This window comes from Balaenoptera acutorostrata, chromosome 5 (genome assembly GCF_949987535.1).
Source record: "Balaenoptera acutorostrata chromosome 5, mBalAcu1.1, whole genome shotgun sequence".
Taxonomy (NCBI): domain Eukaryota; kingdom Metazoa; phylum Chordata; class Mammalia; order Artiodactyla; family Balaenopteridae; genus Balaenoptera; species Balaenoptera acutorostrata.
This window is the reverse complement of record NC_080068.1, coordinates 20,289,109-20,308,622: the sequence shown is the minus strand read 5'-3', so window position 1 is coordinate 20,308,622 and position 19,514 is coordinate 20,289,109. Positions and strand designations below refer to the sequence as shown.

At 34.3% G+C, this 19,514-nt stretch overlaps 1 protein-coding gene across 5 annotated transcripts in view; it reads left to right on the top strand.

Moving 5' to 3' along the window:
* The window catches only part of DNAJB14 (DnaJ heat shock protein family (Hsp40) member B14), a 48,834-nt gene that overhangs the window by 4,602 nt on the left and 24,718 nt on the right, over positions 1–19,514 (top strand). For 2 of the 5 annotated variants that reach the window (XM_057547011.1, XM_007172904.3), the window contains exons 2-4: positions 11,203–11,278; positions 11,534–11,705; positions 18,122–18,267. In XM_057547011.1, the coding sequence (XP_057402994.1) occupies positions 11,551–11,705; positions 18,122–18,267 (301 nt within the window). In that variant the 5' untranslated portion in view covers positions 11,203–11,278; positions 11,534–11,550. Of the gene's footprint in view, positions 1–11,202; positions 11,279–11,533; positions 11,706–13,747; positions 13,869–18,121; positions 18,268–19,514 lie in introns of those variants that run through there. The other 3 variants (XM_007172905.2, XM_057547012.1, XM_057547014.1) reach the window with 3 other exon arrangements.

Here is a 19,514-nt window from a genome sequence, read left to right as displayed (position 1 = left end):
TAATTCTTTACATTGGTATTTTAATACTTTAGTGTTTCATACTAATTGGCAGGCAGTTTGAAATATAGATGTTTTTTTTCAGAGAAAAGCATTTTAATTGTTTTCAAGAATTTCGTAGTAATTTGAACCAAATGGCAGCCTCCAGCTTCAAAAAAGGCCATCCTGTGTCTACTTTATTGAATGGATAACTCACGTATAATTTGCAGCATCTATCTGCACAATAGCAATTAAAATAGTCCTCTTTTTATTTTTCCCCTCAGATGAGACATATGTGTGTAGATTTTTCTTCTTTTTTTTTTGCTGCATTATTTTTAAATTTAAATCTGATAAAAAATTCAAAGTTCTGTCCCCCTTTGTCGCACTTAAATTGGTAAAATAAAGCTTTTAAAACTGTCATTTCACATCTGGAGTATTATCCAGCCTATTCCTTTCAAGACAATTCCGTTTTCTTCTGTTTCTGACTTAATCAAAATTTAGTGACAAGTGTAAATTATACATTCAGAACAGTTATTTTGATAGCACCAAGTGTTACAAAATGATCTCCAAATTTCAGCTAATAACCAAACTATTTCAGACGTTATAGTTGAAGAAAGAATACTGAATTTGGTTTGAACCTTAATTTAATGGTTTTGTGCCCCTACATCCATAACTGTCTTTCTGATCCTCGATTTCCTCATCTATAAAATGGGGATATATTTATTCAACAAATATTTACTGAATCCATACTTCTTCGTGGCAGGCACTGTTCTAGGAACTAGGGAGTCAGTGAACAGTAAGACAGAGTTCTTATCCTCTGGGAGCTTACATTCTAAAAGAATGAAATAGAAAGTATCTGCTGGACACAAAAATGGCTTAATTCCTGTCATTCCCCTTTCCTTTCTTGGATCGCAGTTTTATCTGTAGTCTTCACAGGATTATTATAAGGTTATTTTATTAAGAGCTATAAGAATTTCATGTATTACTATTGAATACTATGGCAAAAGTATTTGGATAGTGCCTTGGAATTAACAATATAGTATTCGTCTCTTTTCTGTCATTTTTTAGTTACCTATTTAAGCATAAAATAATTACCTTAAGTTAGGATTAATCTCCGTTTGGATTCAACTACTCATTCCCTTCTTAGTTAACATGTAGTTCTCCTTGCCTTGCATTTATTCCTTGTATTATTTATGTATATAGTTGTTCCTTTCCTACATTAAAAATTCCTCTGCTGTCAGGAACTATTTTAATGTTAATCATCTTTTCTACTCTTAGGGTGTCTAACAGTGTTTTGCATATACTTGTGGCATCTGTAAAGCCTAGATTGTCTGAAAGAATACTTGCTTATATAATTTTATTCCCTTATCAATGAAGACCATTTGTTAAATAAATAAATGAAAAAGTTATAGCTGTAAGCCTTTTCATGGTAATATATTCACAAATGAAGTTTTTCCGTAATCGGACAAGTGTGCAAAAATGTATGTATAAGGGTTGTCACTGTAGCAAAAGTTTGGAAAGAGTCCATCAGTGGGAATTGATTAAACAAATTGCATTGCATTCATATACTGTGCACCTATTAAAAACGATGATATGCCTCAGTAATTTTCCATCCGCTGACCCACCTCACCCTGCTTATTGGCTACAGATTCCCAGCTGCCTTAATGAATTCAGAGTTCAGCCTGCTCTCTCTCCCCTATTGCAATAGTTCTGAATAAGGTCTTAAAAAATAAAGATGATGTGGACCTAGATTTATTGCTATAAAATGATATATACATTGAATTATGAATTTAATAAAGGTAGGCTACAGTCATATGTAGATTATCCTCATTTTGTTTCAGAATATATAAAAAGCTAGACAGCTAGCCAACTAGAGTAACTAGAGTTAAATATACCAAAATGGTTGAGTGATTTTTCTTCTTGTTTTTCTTGGGATTTATAAGTGATCTTCACTTTGTTATGTCTTTTTTAATGAGCTGAACAACATTACTTTTATAATCACACAAAAGCTATTTCCAGTTTGCAAGGAAGAAGGAAAAAAAAATCCTTTTTTTCAAATCACGTGTGCTTATTTTAGGTTTTGTTAGTGATGGACATTATTTATAACAGGTGTGCAGCAGAACCTTATGAAATAAAAACAGATCTTGGTTTTTCACTTTTGGATTATCCACATAACCATTTTTAATACTATATTTACTTTTCCACTGGTCCTTAATATGGGGTATACTTAAAGTAAGTACAAATTACATTAAAACCACAAACAAAGCTGTTTGTCTGGAAAGTGAACACATAAAATAAGGTTGCATAGTTTTAAAACCAAAAGTAAATGTAATCTGGTTTATAAGTACTGTATCTGCCCAACTAATGTTTGTAATACTGCACATTATTGTAGTAACTGAGATCTCATATGATACCGAAGACATTTAATAAATCAGAAAAGGCCAATGTGTTCTAAATTCTGGTAGTATTTGAACTGAATCACATTACCTTCTCAGGCATTGGTTCCAGTGATTGTTAATCCAGAAAACCTTGCTGATTCCATTTTAAGATGCTAAAACTGGATAGTGAGACCCAGAGGTAATGGAACTTGTCCAAATTTTCACTCTTCTGGAGCCAAAGAGTGCTGGGCGTGAGTGCATGTATACACACGGCCATTGTTAAGCACAGCTCCTACGCATGAAATTGTAGAAAGATTTTCAGTATCATAATAACTTGAAAATTTAAAGCAACTGTATGATCCTGCTTTAGCAATATCTAGCATCTAGCTGTTAACATGGAAGATGTCCATGAGAGAATGTGTTTGTGCTAAGAATGAAAGGGAATGTACAGATAACTTCTAACTAGCATGCATAGGGACTTTGTGGCCACGTGCAAATATAAGCACATATAACCACTTTCACATCTGGCTTTAACAATTTTTAAAAAATAATTTTTTCTTTTATTGGATGAAATACTTCTATAAAGAGACACTTTCCCCTCACCTGTCTTAGGGTTACACAGTGGTGCAGTTCATATAGGAAAGGCAGGATATGATAAGTGCTTGACTGCTTTTATCAGTTTTCCAGAAAAGGAGTTGGCTCCTCTTTTCCAAAAGCAGATAATATTATTTTCTAGATTTGGCCAGTGAGAACCCCTTTAGGTTAGCTCCTGAGTCCTATAGACACATTCCCAATAGTTTTTAATAGTTTCCTTTCTCTGGTATAACAGAAAGTTTCAGGTTCCTCTTATATATCCCCTATACTAGACCTGGAATCAACCATATCTCCAATAAGCCCTGGTTTCTTTTAGTGGAAAATGGTGTTTCAGTATCACCATCTGGTACTAAGGATGCTGTGGCTAATAGATTGTTCATTGTTTCTGAGCCTTTTCAGTGTACAGACTAGGGAATTTTTTTTTTTTTAAGCTAAAACAGCTTAATAAGTTTATACTAGTAAGTCCAATTCAAGTTAAGCACTTTGGGGTGTTTAAACTTTTCTCACTTCTATTTCTATTTTTTTCCTTCCACAGTAGTAATCCTGGTTTTCAAGGCCATGGCAAATGATAGACTATGTCATGATTATTTATTTGCTTTATGCCACATGATATACATAATAGTTTCAGTGTAATATTACCGATATTACCTCACTGATAAAAATTACTGAAAACAGTTATATTTTCTTTTCATATACTCTCTCTATTTTCCCTCCATATTTTAGCTTTTTTAAAATTCTGAAATACTTTCAAACTTATAGAAAAGTCTTAAAAATAGTGTAGACTTCCCTATGTACATTTCACTCAAGCTTCCTATTTGATAAAATTTTACTGCATTTGCTTTATCATGCCTTCCCTCTCTCTCCCTGCTATCTCTCCCCCACCCACACACATACACAATTTGTTCTTATTATATTTTTTCCTGAACCAATTAAGAGTAAGTTGTAGACATGATGTCCTGTTACCCCTAAATAATTCAGTGTATGTTTTTTAAGACAAGGACACTCTTACATAACAACAGTATAACCATCAGATTCACGAAATTAATGCATGTACTTCATTCAAATTCTGCCGGTTCTCCCAGTTATGTTTTTGATAGCAAAAAGGACATATGTTGCATTTATTTGGCATATTTTGTTCTCTAGATATCATTTTTCTTTTTTTTTAATTTTTATTTTATATTGGAGTATAGCTGACTAACAATTGCTTGTTTAATCAAACAATTAACAATGTTATGTTAGTTTCAGGTGTAGAGCAAAGTGATTTAGTTATACATATACGTGTATCTATTCTTTTCTCGAATTCTTTTCCCATGTAGGTCATTACAGAGTATTGAGCAGAGTTCCCTGTGCTCTACAGTAGGTCCTTGTTGGTTATCTATTCTAAATATAGCAGTGTGTACATGTCAGTCCCAAACTCTCAATCCATCCCTCCCTAACCCGCCCCCCATAACCAAACCATAAGTTCATTCTCTGTGAGTTTGTTTCTGTTTTGTAAATAAGCTCATTTGTATCATCTTTTTTAGATTACGCATGTAAGCGATATCACATGATATTTGTCTTTCTCTGTCTGACTTCACTTAGTATGATAATCTCCAGGTCCATCCATGTTGCTGCAAATGACATTACTTCATTCTTTTTTAATGGCTGAGTAATAGTCCATTGTATATATGTACCACATCTTCTTTTTTTTGTTGTTGTTTTTTTTTTTTTTTTGGACCACATCTTCTTTATCCATTCATCTATCGATGTACATTTAGGTTGCTTCCTTGTCTTGGCTATTGTAAACAATGCTGCAATGAACATTGGGGTGCATGTATCCTTTTGAACCATGTTTTTCTATGGATATATGCCTAAGAGTGGGAGTGGGATTGCTGGATCATACGATAGCTCTATTATTAGTTTCTTGAGGAACCTCCATACTGTTCTCCATAGCAGCTGTACCAATTTACATCCCCTCTATTTTCTTTCTTGATCTTGGCATTTTTCATGAGTGCAGACCAGATATTTTATAGAATTTCCCTCAATTTGGGTTTGGCTGACATTTCCTCATATGAATCTTTGGCAGGCATACCATGTTCTTAGTGTAACTTATCAGGAGACATGTTATGTCGATTTGGTCCTTACTGGTGAAGTTAATTTTGATCACTTGGTGAAGGTGGTGATTACCAGGTTTCTCCACTCTAAACTTACTTTTTTTTTCCCCTCTTGTAATTAATAAATATTTTGTGGGAAAATACTTTGAAACTGTAAATGTCCTGTTCCACAGCAGACTTTGACCAACTCCTTTTAGCATCCATTGATGATTCTTTCCAGAATAAATTTCTGATGGTTGCCACATGTTGGTTTTTTATTCCATTATTTCTTCTGCAGTTTATTAGTTGGCACTCAACTTTATTCATTAGTATGGATTCATGGATTCCTATTTAATCCATTATTATCGTTATTCATTTTGATGCTCAGATTGCCTCAGATTTAGTCAGTAGGAGCCCCTTCAAGCTGGCTGCTATGTCTTTTTGACACGTCCTCATCATTCTTTGAACTTCCTTACTTTCTGGCACAAAAAAGTTTTCAGGCTTACTTTTTACTTTCTGTGCCCTGGGAATCAGTTCTCTCCCCAGGAGTCCTGATTCTTTTTAGTGGATAATGGTACTTAGAAACTAAGATAGAGACACTTGATAAGCTCATTGCTACAGGTGTGTCATTGCCTCTAGGTCCTCTGGGTGGAGCTAAGAAATATATGTATGGGGACTTCCTGGTGGCACAGTGGTTAAGAATCCGCCTGCCAATGCAGGGGACACGGGTTTGATCCCTGGTCTGGGAAGATCCCACATGCCGTGGAGCAACTAAGCCCATGCGCCAAAACTACTGAGCCTGCGCTCTAGAGCCTGTGAGCCACAACTACTGAGCCCACGCGCCTAGAACCTGTGCTCCGCAACAAGAGAAGCCACTGCAATGACAAGCCTGCGCACCACAACAAAGAGTAGCCCCCTCTCGCCACAACTAGAGAAAGCCGGCGTGCAGCAACAAAGACCCAATGCTGCCAAAAATAATAATAATAATAAATAAATAAATCTTAAAAAAAAGAGAAATATATGTATGTATGAATGCATGTATGTGTGTGTATGTTGCATGTATGTATGTGTATGTATATCTCTGTGTTATATATGTTTGTGGGTATACACATGCCTGTAGTAATTTAATCTATATTAATTTTGCAATCTGTGCAAAGATTCACACACCTCCGTTTGAAGTCCACAGGGTTCATTCTAACCTTCTGCATTTTCATATTTGTAATTCCATTTTCTCTGTTTTTTAAAAATTTTATTTTATTTATTTACTTTTGGCTGTCTTGGGTCTTCGCTCCTGCATGTGGGCCCTCTCCAGCTGCGGCGAGCGAGGGCCACTGCTCACTGTGGCGTGCGGGCTTCTCATTGCAGTGGCCTCTCCTGCTGCAGAGCATGGGCTACAGGCACACAGGCTTCAGCAGTTGTGGTGCACGGGCTCAGTAGTTGTGGCTCGCAGGCTCCAGAGTGCAGGCTCAGTAGTTGTGGCGCGTGGGCCTAGCAGCTCCGCGGCATGTGGGATCCTTGTGGACCAGGGCTTGAACCCACGTCCCCTGCATAGGCTGGCGGACTCCCAACCACTGTGCCACTAGGGAAGCCCCCTGTAATTCCATTTTCTGACAGTAAGAAATGTGGCTCCCGTTATTATCAATTTACTTATTTGTTCATTTTTCCCCCTGTATGTAATGAGTTGCATTTTTGATCCCATTGGTGCAGGCCTGTCAAGCTCAGCCATGCTTTTGGCTATGAGTGCTTCCTTGGTCCCAATAAGTTTCTTTGGTCCAGGCTTCAGCTGCCAAATGAAAATGAAAGGAAGAGAAGACAAATAATCTGTTTTTTACAAGTAAAAGGAAAGACAGAGGAAGCCTACCATTTAAAAAATATTTGAACCTATCTACAGTGTCAGAGCATATTATTATTACATACTATGTGCTCTCTTTTAATTGTTGTTCAGTTTTAACTCAATAGGTCACTGTACATTTAATGTTCATCATCAGTCCTTATGTCATTGTATGTCTAATTTTGGATTCCTAAAGCCTGTTCTCTAGTAGATTTCTAGGAAGGCCTTGTGGGAACTATGCTCCCTAAGTTCTGGAATGTTGAAAACAGTTCAGCTGTGGGTCTTAATGCTTGAAGTTAGTGAGGGATACAAAATCCTTGGCTCAAATTTTCTTTCTGTGGGTATCTAAATATATATTTCTATTGTTTTATGCAAGTACTACTGATGAGCAAAGTCTGATGACAATCTTATTTTCTTTATAAGAGAATAAGCCATTTGATCTTTTTGACTAGATGCCCAATTAATTTTACTAGAGTATATCTTGATGTTGGTTTTTCTGGGTCAGTATTCTTAGGTACATGATTTGCCCTTTCATTATGTGGTTTCAGATGTTTTTATTTTTATATCAGAAAAGTTTTCTCCAATTGTTGTTATATTGGTTTAATTTCCTTTATTTTTCTTCTTCAGGACTCATTATATGTATGTTGGATCTTCTTTAACTATCTTCGATATTTGCCATTTTCTTTCTAATTTTTTGCCTTTTTCATTTGTTTTAATTTAAAAAATTGTCCTTTTTATGTTCTCTTTCATTTACACAGCAGTTCTGTTGTGTTTATTAACTCTTTGTTTCTTTTAGTTTAATTCTTCTTTTTTGAATTGATTTTTCCTTTTCTTTTTTACTGTCTCCTGAGTTTTATCACCTAAGCTATGGGTAGATAATTTTAGGGGTTTTAATTCTAATTTATGTTGTTCTTTTGTATTGTGAATAATTTTTAAAAGTCTTTTCAGCTTGTTTTGAAATAGTAGGTTATAGTGTTTACCTATTTTGTTGGCAAGTCTTTGTGGTGTGCTTTCATTGTGTTCAGAGATTTAGCCTGTTCTTTTTTTTTTTTTAATGTAACTTTGTATCAGATTTCACGTCTATCATTTTCTTTTACTCATTTTTATGTGAAGTTAGTTAGCCTTTCTAAATACACAGAGATCTTCTCCAGTTTCTGTGTAATGTTTGAAAGTATGTCACCTTGCTATATAAGATCTCCTCACTCCTTTCTCCTTCCCCACTTTGGATCCTGTTCCCAGCAGTTTCTCCTTGGTGTGGCTTTGTTCTGGAGGAGAGCTTTGACTGATTAGTTTTGAGAATTGTAGTGACTGGATGCCCTTAAGAGTTTATTGTGAACCCTTTCAATCACATGCTATTGTAGTGAGCAAAACCCATTCCTTTTTATTCACTTTTCTCATTTTCGCCTGCTCTGCTTCATAGAGAGTCCCTGTTGGCTATTTTGCAGTTATTCTGTTCTGTGGACTGGTAAAACGCCCTGTTACTGTCCTCTGCTTTTTCCTGCACAGATGATACTACCCACATAGATCTTGTAACTATTGGTGGCTTGTCCCCACCTTGTATTTTGGGATTTTGTACATGAGGTTTTGATTTTGCTGTCTAATTGCTCTAATTTATGAGATTTAAAATGTAAGCTGCTGTCTTCCCAGAATTTCCACAAAATTTTTCGTATTAAAAAGTTGTGAACTAGACCGTACTGGCTTCTGCTCTCAAGGTTAATGTGATTGCATTAAATGTGAACGAAACTATAGTTAAAAATTAACTATATGTTATTCTTATATTGTTAATAACTACTAGATTGGTGTCTAATTAAGAGCCTTTCTGTACCATCTACAGCTAGATTGTTATAAAAACTGAATATCTTATGTCTTTGGTGACCTCTTGAATGCATTAGCTAGGAAAAAGATATGGAAGAAATTTCTCATATGTAAAATATTAAAAATAATTATCGGGAGTTCCCTGGTGGTCTAGTGGTTAGGATTCAGCAGTTTCACTGCTGTGGCCCAGGTTTAGTCCCTTGTCAGGGAACTGAGATCCCACAAGCCATGTGGCAATGACACTGCTGGATTTTTAAAAATATATATGTAACAGCTTTACTGAGATGTAACTCGCATACCTTACAATTCATTCAATTAAAGTATACCATTCAGTGGGTTCACAGAGTTGTGCAACCATTACAGCAATTAGTTTTAGAACATTTTCTTCATCACAGAAAGAAACCTTGTACTCACTAGCAATGACTCCTCATTTCTCCCCAATTCTATCCTTCCCTCCCCAGTAACCCTTGGCAACAACTGATCTTTCTGTCTCTGTAGATTTGCCTATTCTATACATTTCATATAAATGGAATCATACAATATGTGGTCTTTTGTGACTGGCTTTTTTCACTTAGCATGTTTTCAAGGTTGATCCATGTTGTAGCATATATCAATACTTCATTTTTTAAATTGTCAAATAATATTTCATTATATGGACATATCACATTTTATTTATCCATTCATCAGTTGATGGACGTTTCAGTTGTTTCAACTTTTTTCTATTATGAGCAATACTCTTATGAACATTTGTGAACCAGTTTTTGTATACATGTATGTTTTCATTTCTCTTGGGTATACACCCAGGGATAGGATTGTTGGGTCAAATAGTAACTATATGTTTAATCTTTTAAAGAACTACCAGATGATTTTTCAAAGTGGACATATCATTTTACATTACCACCAGCAATGTATAAGGGTTCCCATTGTTCAATATCCTTGCCAACACCTGTGATTGTCCATCTTGTTGATGATAGTCATCCTAGTGGATGTAAAGTGGTATCTCATTGTAGTTTTAATTTTCATTTGCCTAGTGGCTATTGTTGCGCAACTTTTCATGTACTTATTAATCACTTGTATATTTTGGAGAATGTCTATTCAGATCCTTTACCCATTTTTAATTGAGTTCTTGGTCCTTTTATTATTGAATTGTAAGAATCCTTTATATATTCTAGATATATGTCTCTTTCAGATATATGATTTTGTAAATATTTTTTCATATTCTGTGGATTGTCTTTTTACTTTATTGATGATATTCTTTGAGGGGCAGAAGTTTTCAATTTTGATAAGGTCCAGTTTCTCTGTATTTTCTTTTGCCACTTAATTTGTCAAATCTAAGAATTTTGGACTAAATCAAAGTCACAAAGATTTACTCCTATAGTTTCTTCTAAGAGTTTTATAGTTTTAGCTCTTACATATAGGTGTGTGATCTATTTTGAGCTAATTTTTGTGTATGGTGTGAAGGGGTCCAGATTCATTGTTTTTCATATAGCTGTCCAGTTGTGCCAGCACCATTTGATGACCCACAAAATCTGATATGTAGTATGTTCATTTTTCTTCAATTCTGTTTTCTTGTTTCTATTATGATTGTTTCTTTGATACATGAGTTTTTCTAGACTCTTCTCCTTTCCAACCTATTTGTGATCTAGTTACATTTTTATAATTGATTTCTCACTTAAATGCATTTTGCTCAGAGATTGTAGTATATTGTAATACTAATTCTTTGAGATTTGAAGAGGATAATATTATGGTCTAGTTATAATGTAGTCAATTTTCATTCCTTGTGTGCCTGTAAAGAATGAATATTCACATTTGTTGGATATAATTACTTTATGTTTCTTAGATCAAACTTGATAAATTAGAAGTTTATGTCATTTGTATCCTTAGTGATTATTTAATCGACCCAGTGTCAGTTGTGGATTAAAAATGTGTTAAAGTCTTTTACTGTCAAGGTGGGTTTCTCTGTTTTTTCCTTTTAGTTCTGTTGATTTTTTTTTCAATGTTTAGTTTTAACTCATTATGGGAAGTTTCAAGCATACCCGAAAGGAGAGGGAATAGTTTAGTCAATCCCTACCACCCTCCCATCTTTAATCATTATGAATACATGGCCATTCTTATTTCATATATTCTCTCTACCCCTCTTCTGTGCCTCTCCAGTATTTTATAGGAGATCCTAGACATATACTGTTGCTTTATAGACTCAGTTTAGATTTACTCACACATTACTACAGTGTTTGCTCCACAGTATTTGAACCTCATGATGTCCATTCCCTTTTACATCTCAGCCTGTCTGCAAGCATTTTCCTTTTGTTCAAAATATGTATTTTAAGTATCTTCTAGTGAAATCTTAGTGGTAAATATTCTCAGTTTTTGTTTGTTTGAAAATGTTTTTATTTTAATCTTATGTAATTTCCAGAAAATTAGTGCAGAACTCAAGTTGACAGTTTTTCTCCCTAAGTATTTTGAAGATACTACTCACTTAGCTGCCATTGTTGCTGCTGAGAAATAAATAGGAAGTCTAATTTCTGTTTCTTTTTAGGTAATCTCATTGGCTACTTTAAGGACTATCTTTTTCTTTGGTATTCTGCAGTTTCACCATGATGTGACAAATAAAAGTATGTCATAAGTTATTGGATGATAGTAGTTTTGAGTTACTAACATTAAACTTCTTAATATTCTACTTCTAAATGGTGATCAGTAGTCTGTCAACAGCTAAGTACATAAGGGAATGCTTGCTATTTATTTTAAAAGACCCTATGGTGTATCTTTCTGAAGTACACAATTTGTCAGCTTTATAACTTTTTTCTCAAGACCATGTGTGTGTACCTTGATGTAAACAGAGATAGTATGCTTTCTGTATCTTTCCACAGCACTATTGGAAATAATTATGAAAAATGGAAGCACTGCTGGAAATAGCCCTCATTGCCGAAAACCGTCAGGTAGTGGTGATCAAAGCAAGCCTAAGTGCACAAAGGACAGCTCCTCTGGTAGTGGTGAAAGCGGAAAAGGCTACACCAAAGACCAAGTAGATGGAGTTCTCAGGTAGGAATAAGTAACTTATATGTCAATTATAACTGATACTAATGTAAGTTTAGTGTCATAACACCTAAAAAATGGGTTTGAATTATAATTCAGTAGAAGAACAGACATTGAGAAATTGAACTCTGGGTGTCTTATGCTTTATATTCTGTATAAAATCAGTCTGTAAATTACCAATTCTGTGGAAGTTTCCATCTTTTAAAGTAACTATAAGCCACAAAGCTACTTACAGAAAGAAATTTTTTGAGGCAAATTGTTTCAATTTTTGACACAATACAGTGTTTAGATAACAATATTGAAAGAGGATAAAGAATTGTTTTGTCACATATATATATATATATATATATATATATATATAGGCAGGAGAATTTCATATGAGAAGAAAATTGAGGGCAATTGCAACAGCTTTTTCAATTTCCTACGTATATTAATGAAGGATAGGTTTTTTTTTCTATTTATATTCTTTCTTTAAGGCTATCTTTATATATATTGCAAACACTATAACGTCCTCTCCTTTTAATATTTCTCTTACTCTGATCATTCTGTCTCAGTGTTTTAGTTTTACTTCATGATACACGTCTACTTAAAGCAGAAGAATTAGGTAGAATTGGAAAATTATGAACTGGGTTTTGGAGATTGACTTTATTAATTTTATAATTAAGAAAAGATTTTCTGGAAAGAAAATGAACTTCTGAGTATGAAACACTGGAGAAAATACTGTTATAGTTTCCTGCTATAGCTTAAGGAAACTGTATTGATGTTGTACTGAAATTGCTGTCTAGGGAAACTAAAGTATAAGGATGAAGGACTCTGAACACTGATTAATCGGATAATCCAACATAGAGAGTGAATAGTACAGTGAACTAGCTTAAGTGAAAAGTAGGTAAAGCTAGTTTTCTTTCTCTTTTGCCCTTTCTTATCTATTTCTCTTTTAATCTTATTTTCTTTTTTTTTCACCCTTTTTTCCCCATTCTTATTTTTAGTTAATTCTGTTTTACCCACCATAATTTGGAATTGAAGTTATTTTTAAATCAAGTGTCAATGTATTTATATTTTGCTTTTCTTCATATATATTCAGATGCTAAAGCTTGAATGTAACATTTTATCTGTGTGACCACAATAAGAAACAAAGACTCCCTAATCATGGTAAAGGGTATTTGGTTAGCCTGAATGGTAGTGAAGTACTTTGAGAATTATAAATAATCTTGCTAACGACTTTTATAACTGTAGTATTGTGTCAGAGGTGGCTGAATAAGTGAGATAAGTGAATAAATGAGAGACTTGCTTTTGAATTTCTTTAAGAAAAACCTTTAATTAAACAGTGTGCTGAAATGTGTTTCAGGAAACCACATCTCTCCAAAAACAAATTTTATTTTCTTGTAGAAATTACTTTTTACTGGGAGAACTTATTCTCAGTAAAAGACCTAAATAGAGTGAATTGTGTGAAAGATGAAAGATGATTGTGGGTGCAGATCCCCTTTGTATATGGCCAGAATTGGACAGATGGAAATAAAATGTTGAGGGAGTTCCTGTCTTTTGGGTCTGTATTCTCTATGAAACTGGAGATGAAGTTATCCTCTGAGAGTTAGAAGAAAAGAGATGAGATTGAAAGCCTGAGAAGAGTGGTAAAGGTATGGAATATTTGCAGAGGGGAAAGGCAGATGGAATGGCAGGATTGCTGGCTAGCACCGTGGACCCAGCCAAGTTTGAGACTGAATTTTTGTGGAGTACAAGTATTAGCTTAGTAGTGTACCTGTATTAGAGATTGTTTCTCTTATCAATAATTTTAGCATACCTTTTTAAAATTAAATAAATGAAGTTTTTTTCCTTTGGGGATAAATATGATCAGAACATTCTTTAATAGAACCCCTAAGTTATTCAAAGTATTTCACTTGGTACCTTATACTGTATAAGAGTTGCTTAGCTAATCATGTAACACTTACTCATTATATTAGCCTTCTGTAAGTGTCGCTTTAGTGAGGTAACAGATCACCAGCAAACACTTACATGCTGTATGTTTTTGTTTTTGTTTTACCTATACACAGGGGATTTTTCTGAAGAAAGCCATGTTATCTTGTTGGTTAGCACGATTATGCAAACAAGTTGCTCAGTGACAATTTGGCTCAATGGGAGAAGCCATGCAATAATACTGCATCCATTGCATAAGTAAGAGCTAGCTTACAGTAAGACTGAAGAAAAAGTGTGTAACTTTGTAAAAACTCATATTCTGTGAAACTAAGCACTATTTGTTGTCTTTGCGTTGAAATATATTGAAAAATTACAGAGCAAAAGGTGTCCTGGATCTAATTTAAAGAGACTTTTAATATCTCATGGAAAAAAAGCCCATCTTTTATTTTAAAAATTTACAAGATCAGTGAGAAAGCATTAACTGGCCATCATTATATTTATCAATTAGGAACACTTCTGTATAACTGTTAAAATTATTTGAATTATGGGGATTTCATTAGGATTGGATTTAGCTGTAGTTCTTTAAATGAAAACAAAATAAACCATTTTGCTAAATTTATAAAATAAATAAACCTTTGTCTCAGGAATAAGGAATTATTTTCCTAAACAGCGATTAAATTTGAAGTTTATTTAAAACTCATCTATAATATATGAAAAAAAGAATAGAAAGAGACCCCTCCCTCCACGGCCAGAATGCTTTCTCACACATAAAGGAAGACATAAAAGTTGAGCCATGCATGCATCTCCCCTGTTGAGCTCCCAGACATATCTTTCTGGCCTTTTTGCACGATATTTTCTTCCAGGGCAGGTAATAGATTACCTCTTTTTTCTTTTCTTTTTTTTTTTCTTTCTTTCTTCCTTCCTTCCTTTCTTTCTTTCTTTTCTTTCCTTCTTTCTCTCTTTCCTCCCTCTCTCCTTCCCTCCCTCCCTTCCTTCCTTCCTTCCTTCTTTTTTTAGTCTTTGGTGAGGATGGTGAAGAAGGTTTGAATCTTTCAGTAAGGAGCAAACTATAAAAAAATGTGACAAATGCAGTTAGTTGGTGAAAAGGAGTATAATGAACAATATATAGATTAAAATTAATTTGTGAATGGTAATTTCTCATTTAGGTGTGAAAAATTAAGTAAATGAGTATATTTGTAGCGTTACTTGAGATATGTAGTCTACAGCTTGTCCATTGGTGATGTTGACTTTATACCTCTCTGCTAGCTTCTCAAAGAATTTCTTCTCTAATATATGATGAAAAATTCAGTGCAAGGAAGATATGGTAGAGCTAGATACGGCTAAGAGTTAGTAAAATAATTGTTTTTCCTACCTTTTTTCTCTTTGTGACAGTACTTAGCTTTATGACCCATCTCTAGAGGACTGTGAATTCCAACCTAATTTCCCTATACTATCCAGCAGCCCTCTCCTAGGCTGCCTTTTTCTATTGCCTAGCCTTTTGTGCTCAGGAAATAATCAACAACATAATTTTATAGGATTAATCTGGTCATAAGGAAACATCTTATGCATTCAAAGCAAGTAGTAATGACTTTAGGATTGTTCAGTGTTTTGTTTATCACTGCCTTTTGTCTTTTGCGTTCAGATAGCGTCTGTCATATTTTTAGCTCTGGTCCTTGTCCCACAGTCTTCTATTCCAAATTGATTTTTTGGTGCCAACTATATTTTTCTTACAGCACGTTGTCTTTGGTCCAAAAATGACTTTTAGATCTTCACCATTTCTGCCCTCAAATTGTACTAGTCATCCATCCATTCAACACATATGGTGAACAAGACACAATCCCTGCCTTCAGGGGGCCTAATAGTCTGGAAAAGTAGTCAAACATGTAAACTGATAGCTGTGGTACATTTAAGATAATTGCTGGGATAGGGCTAAGTTCAGAGAGCTTTAGGAGAATATAAGAGGGTCACCAAACTTAGTCTTGAGGAATCTGAGTTCTTGAGAAAAAGAAGAGCTCAGCTGAGATCTGAAGACGTTGTAGAAACTAACTAAACAAGAAGAGAGGCAGAGAAGGCATGTTTGGGGCACCAAAACCAACAGAGAATCTGTTTAAACACTGATTAGAAGAGCAAATAGAAGGAAGTGGATGGTTGGTCTGGAGTCTGAATGGGCTCCTTTTCTTCTTTATTCTGATTCTGAGACAGCAGGATTTTCAAGTCAGACAAACTGAGGACTGAATCTTCACTTGTGAGGCCTTTCCTAATTGCCCTATTTAAAATAGCAGGCCTCTCTTTCCATTCACTATTTCCCTTTGCCACTTCATTTTTCTCTGAATATATATCACCATATGATGTCATATGATGTACTTCGTATTTGACTTCTATATTTGTTAATTGCTTGTCTCTCTCCCAATTTTAAATTTAATGTGAGGAGGGATTTTTTGACTGCTTTATTTACCACTGTAGTGTCTGAAACAGCATCTAGCAGAAAGTGGATATTCAGTAAATTTTTGTTGAAGAAATAAATTTTGGTTTCCATCTGTTACTTTGTTATATGACTTTTGGCAATTTACATAACCACTCGAAGCCTTGATTTCCTCATTGGTTAAATAGGAATAATATCTACCTAATGAGGAGTAAATGAGATAATTTGTGTAAAATAATCAGCATAATAAGATTCTACAATTCTTTACGTGAAATTTTTGTGGACCAGATGTATTTTGGAACTCGGGGTCTTCATATTTTCGAAAAGTACTAAGGAGCATATGTTATAGATTACATAATGTCTTAGCAGGGTCTGGTAAGCAGCCCTAACCTAATAGTGCCATTTCTGCAGCAAAAGGTACAAATATCACACGTGAATGTGATAAATGAAGACTCTATAGCAGTTTCACATCAGTTCAGTTTTGCCTTTGAAATTTTCCCTCTGAAAGTTTCCAAGTCAGGTTTTTGCAGTCAAGTTAGTTATAGAATAACTTCCATTTTTCAGAACTTTATGGATGTTGGAACATGGATATGGGGTTGTGGATATGTGCCTGACACACAGTAGGTGTTCTGTACATGTCGTTCTTCCGTTTTTTTCTATCACATAGTTTCTTAACATATCTAGGAGAATGAGTCTCTACAAAGGCAGTGATAGTTCTCTGTTTTGTTCTGTAATAGATCTCAAGCGCCCTGGGACTTAGTTGGTGCTCAATAAATATTATTGACTAAATAAAGGAAATGTCATGTTTATGAAATAAAATTGACTTGTGTTCATATTTATTAAGTGTCTAAAGTAGAAAAATCTAATTTTAACTATTATTACTCTGAAGAAGACTGCCTAACAGATTTTTGTTGTGATTATTAAAAAATTCTATAATCTTTTCAGTGTGTTCTTTTTTTCCCCTTGTTCATATAACAAATGATGAATGCTTTCGTTATGAAAGGAGAGCTAAGGTTCATTTATTCCATAAATATTTACTGAGAACCCATCATGTACCAAGCACTGTGATGGCTAATAGGTTTAGTAGCAAAATAAGATCAATCTTGTCTCTTTTCTCTGAAAATTTCAAGTCAGCCTTTGCAGTTCTTTAGCTGTCAGGGAACAGTTGTGCCTCAGATCCTTTTACTTCTTACTACTTCTGTCATCAAGCTGCTCATACATGGAACACATTTAAAGTTATATAGTACTCAACAAAAAATATTTAAAATGTAGCTGTATTTTAGTGAAGGAAAATTTTTAGGTCATGGGAGAATGTTAGCATACAAAAGCATTAGTATTCTCTGCTCCATTCAGAGTATTTCTTTTCCTAACATACTTCAAAGACTCTGGGCTTAAACACTGCATATTTAGGGTTATAAACATGTAAGTAATCTTTAAGAGTATGTTCATCATAATGAAAATCAGATGTAACAAATATTTTTGAGTCCCATGATGTATTTTATTATGAGATTTTATCTTTCATAGAGACTGACACAAATGAATTCTCTTTAGCATTGCCTAGCTGAATTAACTTGCCTGGACATTGAAGCCATAGGGTACTGTAATTGTCTACATGCACTAAACTGTTGCTTTGATACTTGGTTAGGTTTACATTATGCAACAATAAAACTCTTGGAATGCACTGCACATTAGTCTTTAGCTGTGACATACTTGCGAGGAGTTTTGGAATTTATTTACGCACTTAAGAGTACTATAAAATTGTTCTTACTCTCTCGTTTTAGTTGCAGTGTGTGCTCTGTCCCTCATCCACATTTGTTGTGAGCTTTGCTTTACTTCTCTGTAGTTGTGATAAATTGCACCAAGGACATTCTTATGGTCAATTCTTAGATTGGGAGAGGTTGGGAAAATGGTCTGTGATTGAAAAAGAGAATGGAGCAATAACCCTTAACGGATAAACTATAACTTGATATCGAGAAAACAGTCCACACACAGTTCTTTATACTATTCTAATAAATAAAAAAAATAGAGGTATTACTCGAAGCTCTTCCTTGAAGTTTACTTACAATGTAACACATTCTCTTGTTCACAGCATAAACAAATGTAAAAATTACTATGAAGTACTTGGAGTTACCAAAGATGCTGGTGATGAAGATTTGAAAAAAGCTTATAGAAAGCTTGCTTTGAAGTTTCATCCAGACAAAAACCATGCACCTGGAGCAACAGATGCTTTTAAAAGTAAAGTAAACCTTTTAAAGCAATTTTCTAAGCCCTTTTCAGAATCCACTTTACAGTGTTTTAGAATATTAAATTCTGCCTTTAGACTGGTGCATTTAGAAGCCAGCATAAGCAAGCCTCCTCAAAATCCTTTAAAACTTCACTATTAACTTGTTATACCAAGAGCCAAACAAATGCTGTTTGGCTTCACAAAAGCAACATGTCAGTTTTGGCAAAGTTCTAAGTAACTTTTCTAGATACCCATGCACGCCTTCTAGTTTACTACGTACAAGTAGTGTGATGATTATGCATGAGCTTCTAGCATGTTACCAGCTGGTTCTAAAAGAACTAAAAGCAATATATTTTTTTATGAGTTTTTAAGATATTAGAGACTGTCTAGAATTGGGAAATTACTTGGAGTCACTATTTGTCCAGTATTCTTCTATTTCTGTTAACTCTGGCCAATTTTTGCATTTTTCATATGTAGTTCAAACTACTGTGATTTTTTTTCAAGAATGTTTCTTTTCTCTTGGCTAATATTTTCTTCATTTTCTTTCTTATTATTTCAGTTTTTTTGCCAATTTAGTAAATAAGTGTGAGAGAACTGATTTTATAATTCATGTTTATTACAATTTATCATAATAGTTTACTTCTGATTCATAGGAAAATGCTTAAATTTGTGATTATTTGTTCTTGTGAATTTGACATTCATAAAGCCAATGTATGATGTTTACAGTGAAATGCTGGGGTCTTGGAATAACAGGAAGGAGATAATCATTTTAAATTTTCCTAAAAGATAGACGACTCAATTGTCATTCATAAAAATACTGTTAAAATTGTTTGCAATACAGTTTTATTTCTTAAAAGAAGTTGGCAAGCAAAATACATTTGGGGATTATTAATATTTTCCAGTAAAAGCAGCTGCCAAAGTGGTGCTGGTGAAAGTAGACTATCTCTGTGACAGTGAGAGCCTTCTCTGTCTCCTTAGATTAAAAGTGGCGTGTTGAAAGCACAGGAAAAGCTGCTTTACTCAAAAACACTAACTTTAGCACATATTCCCCCCCAAAGTAAAATACCTCTGTGACAGTGAGAGCCTTCTCTGTCTCCTTAAATTAAAAGTGGTGTGTTGAAAGCATAGGAAAAGCTGCTTTACTCAAAACACTAACTTTAGCACATATTTCCCCCCAAAGTTAAAAACCTTTTTTTCACTTTCTGAATTAAAATCGTTTAATTTAAAATCTTTTGTGTTTTTAAGATGTCTAAACACA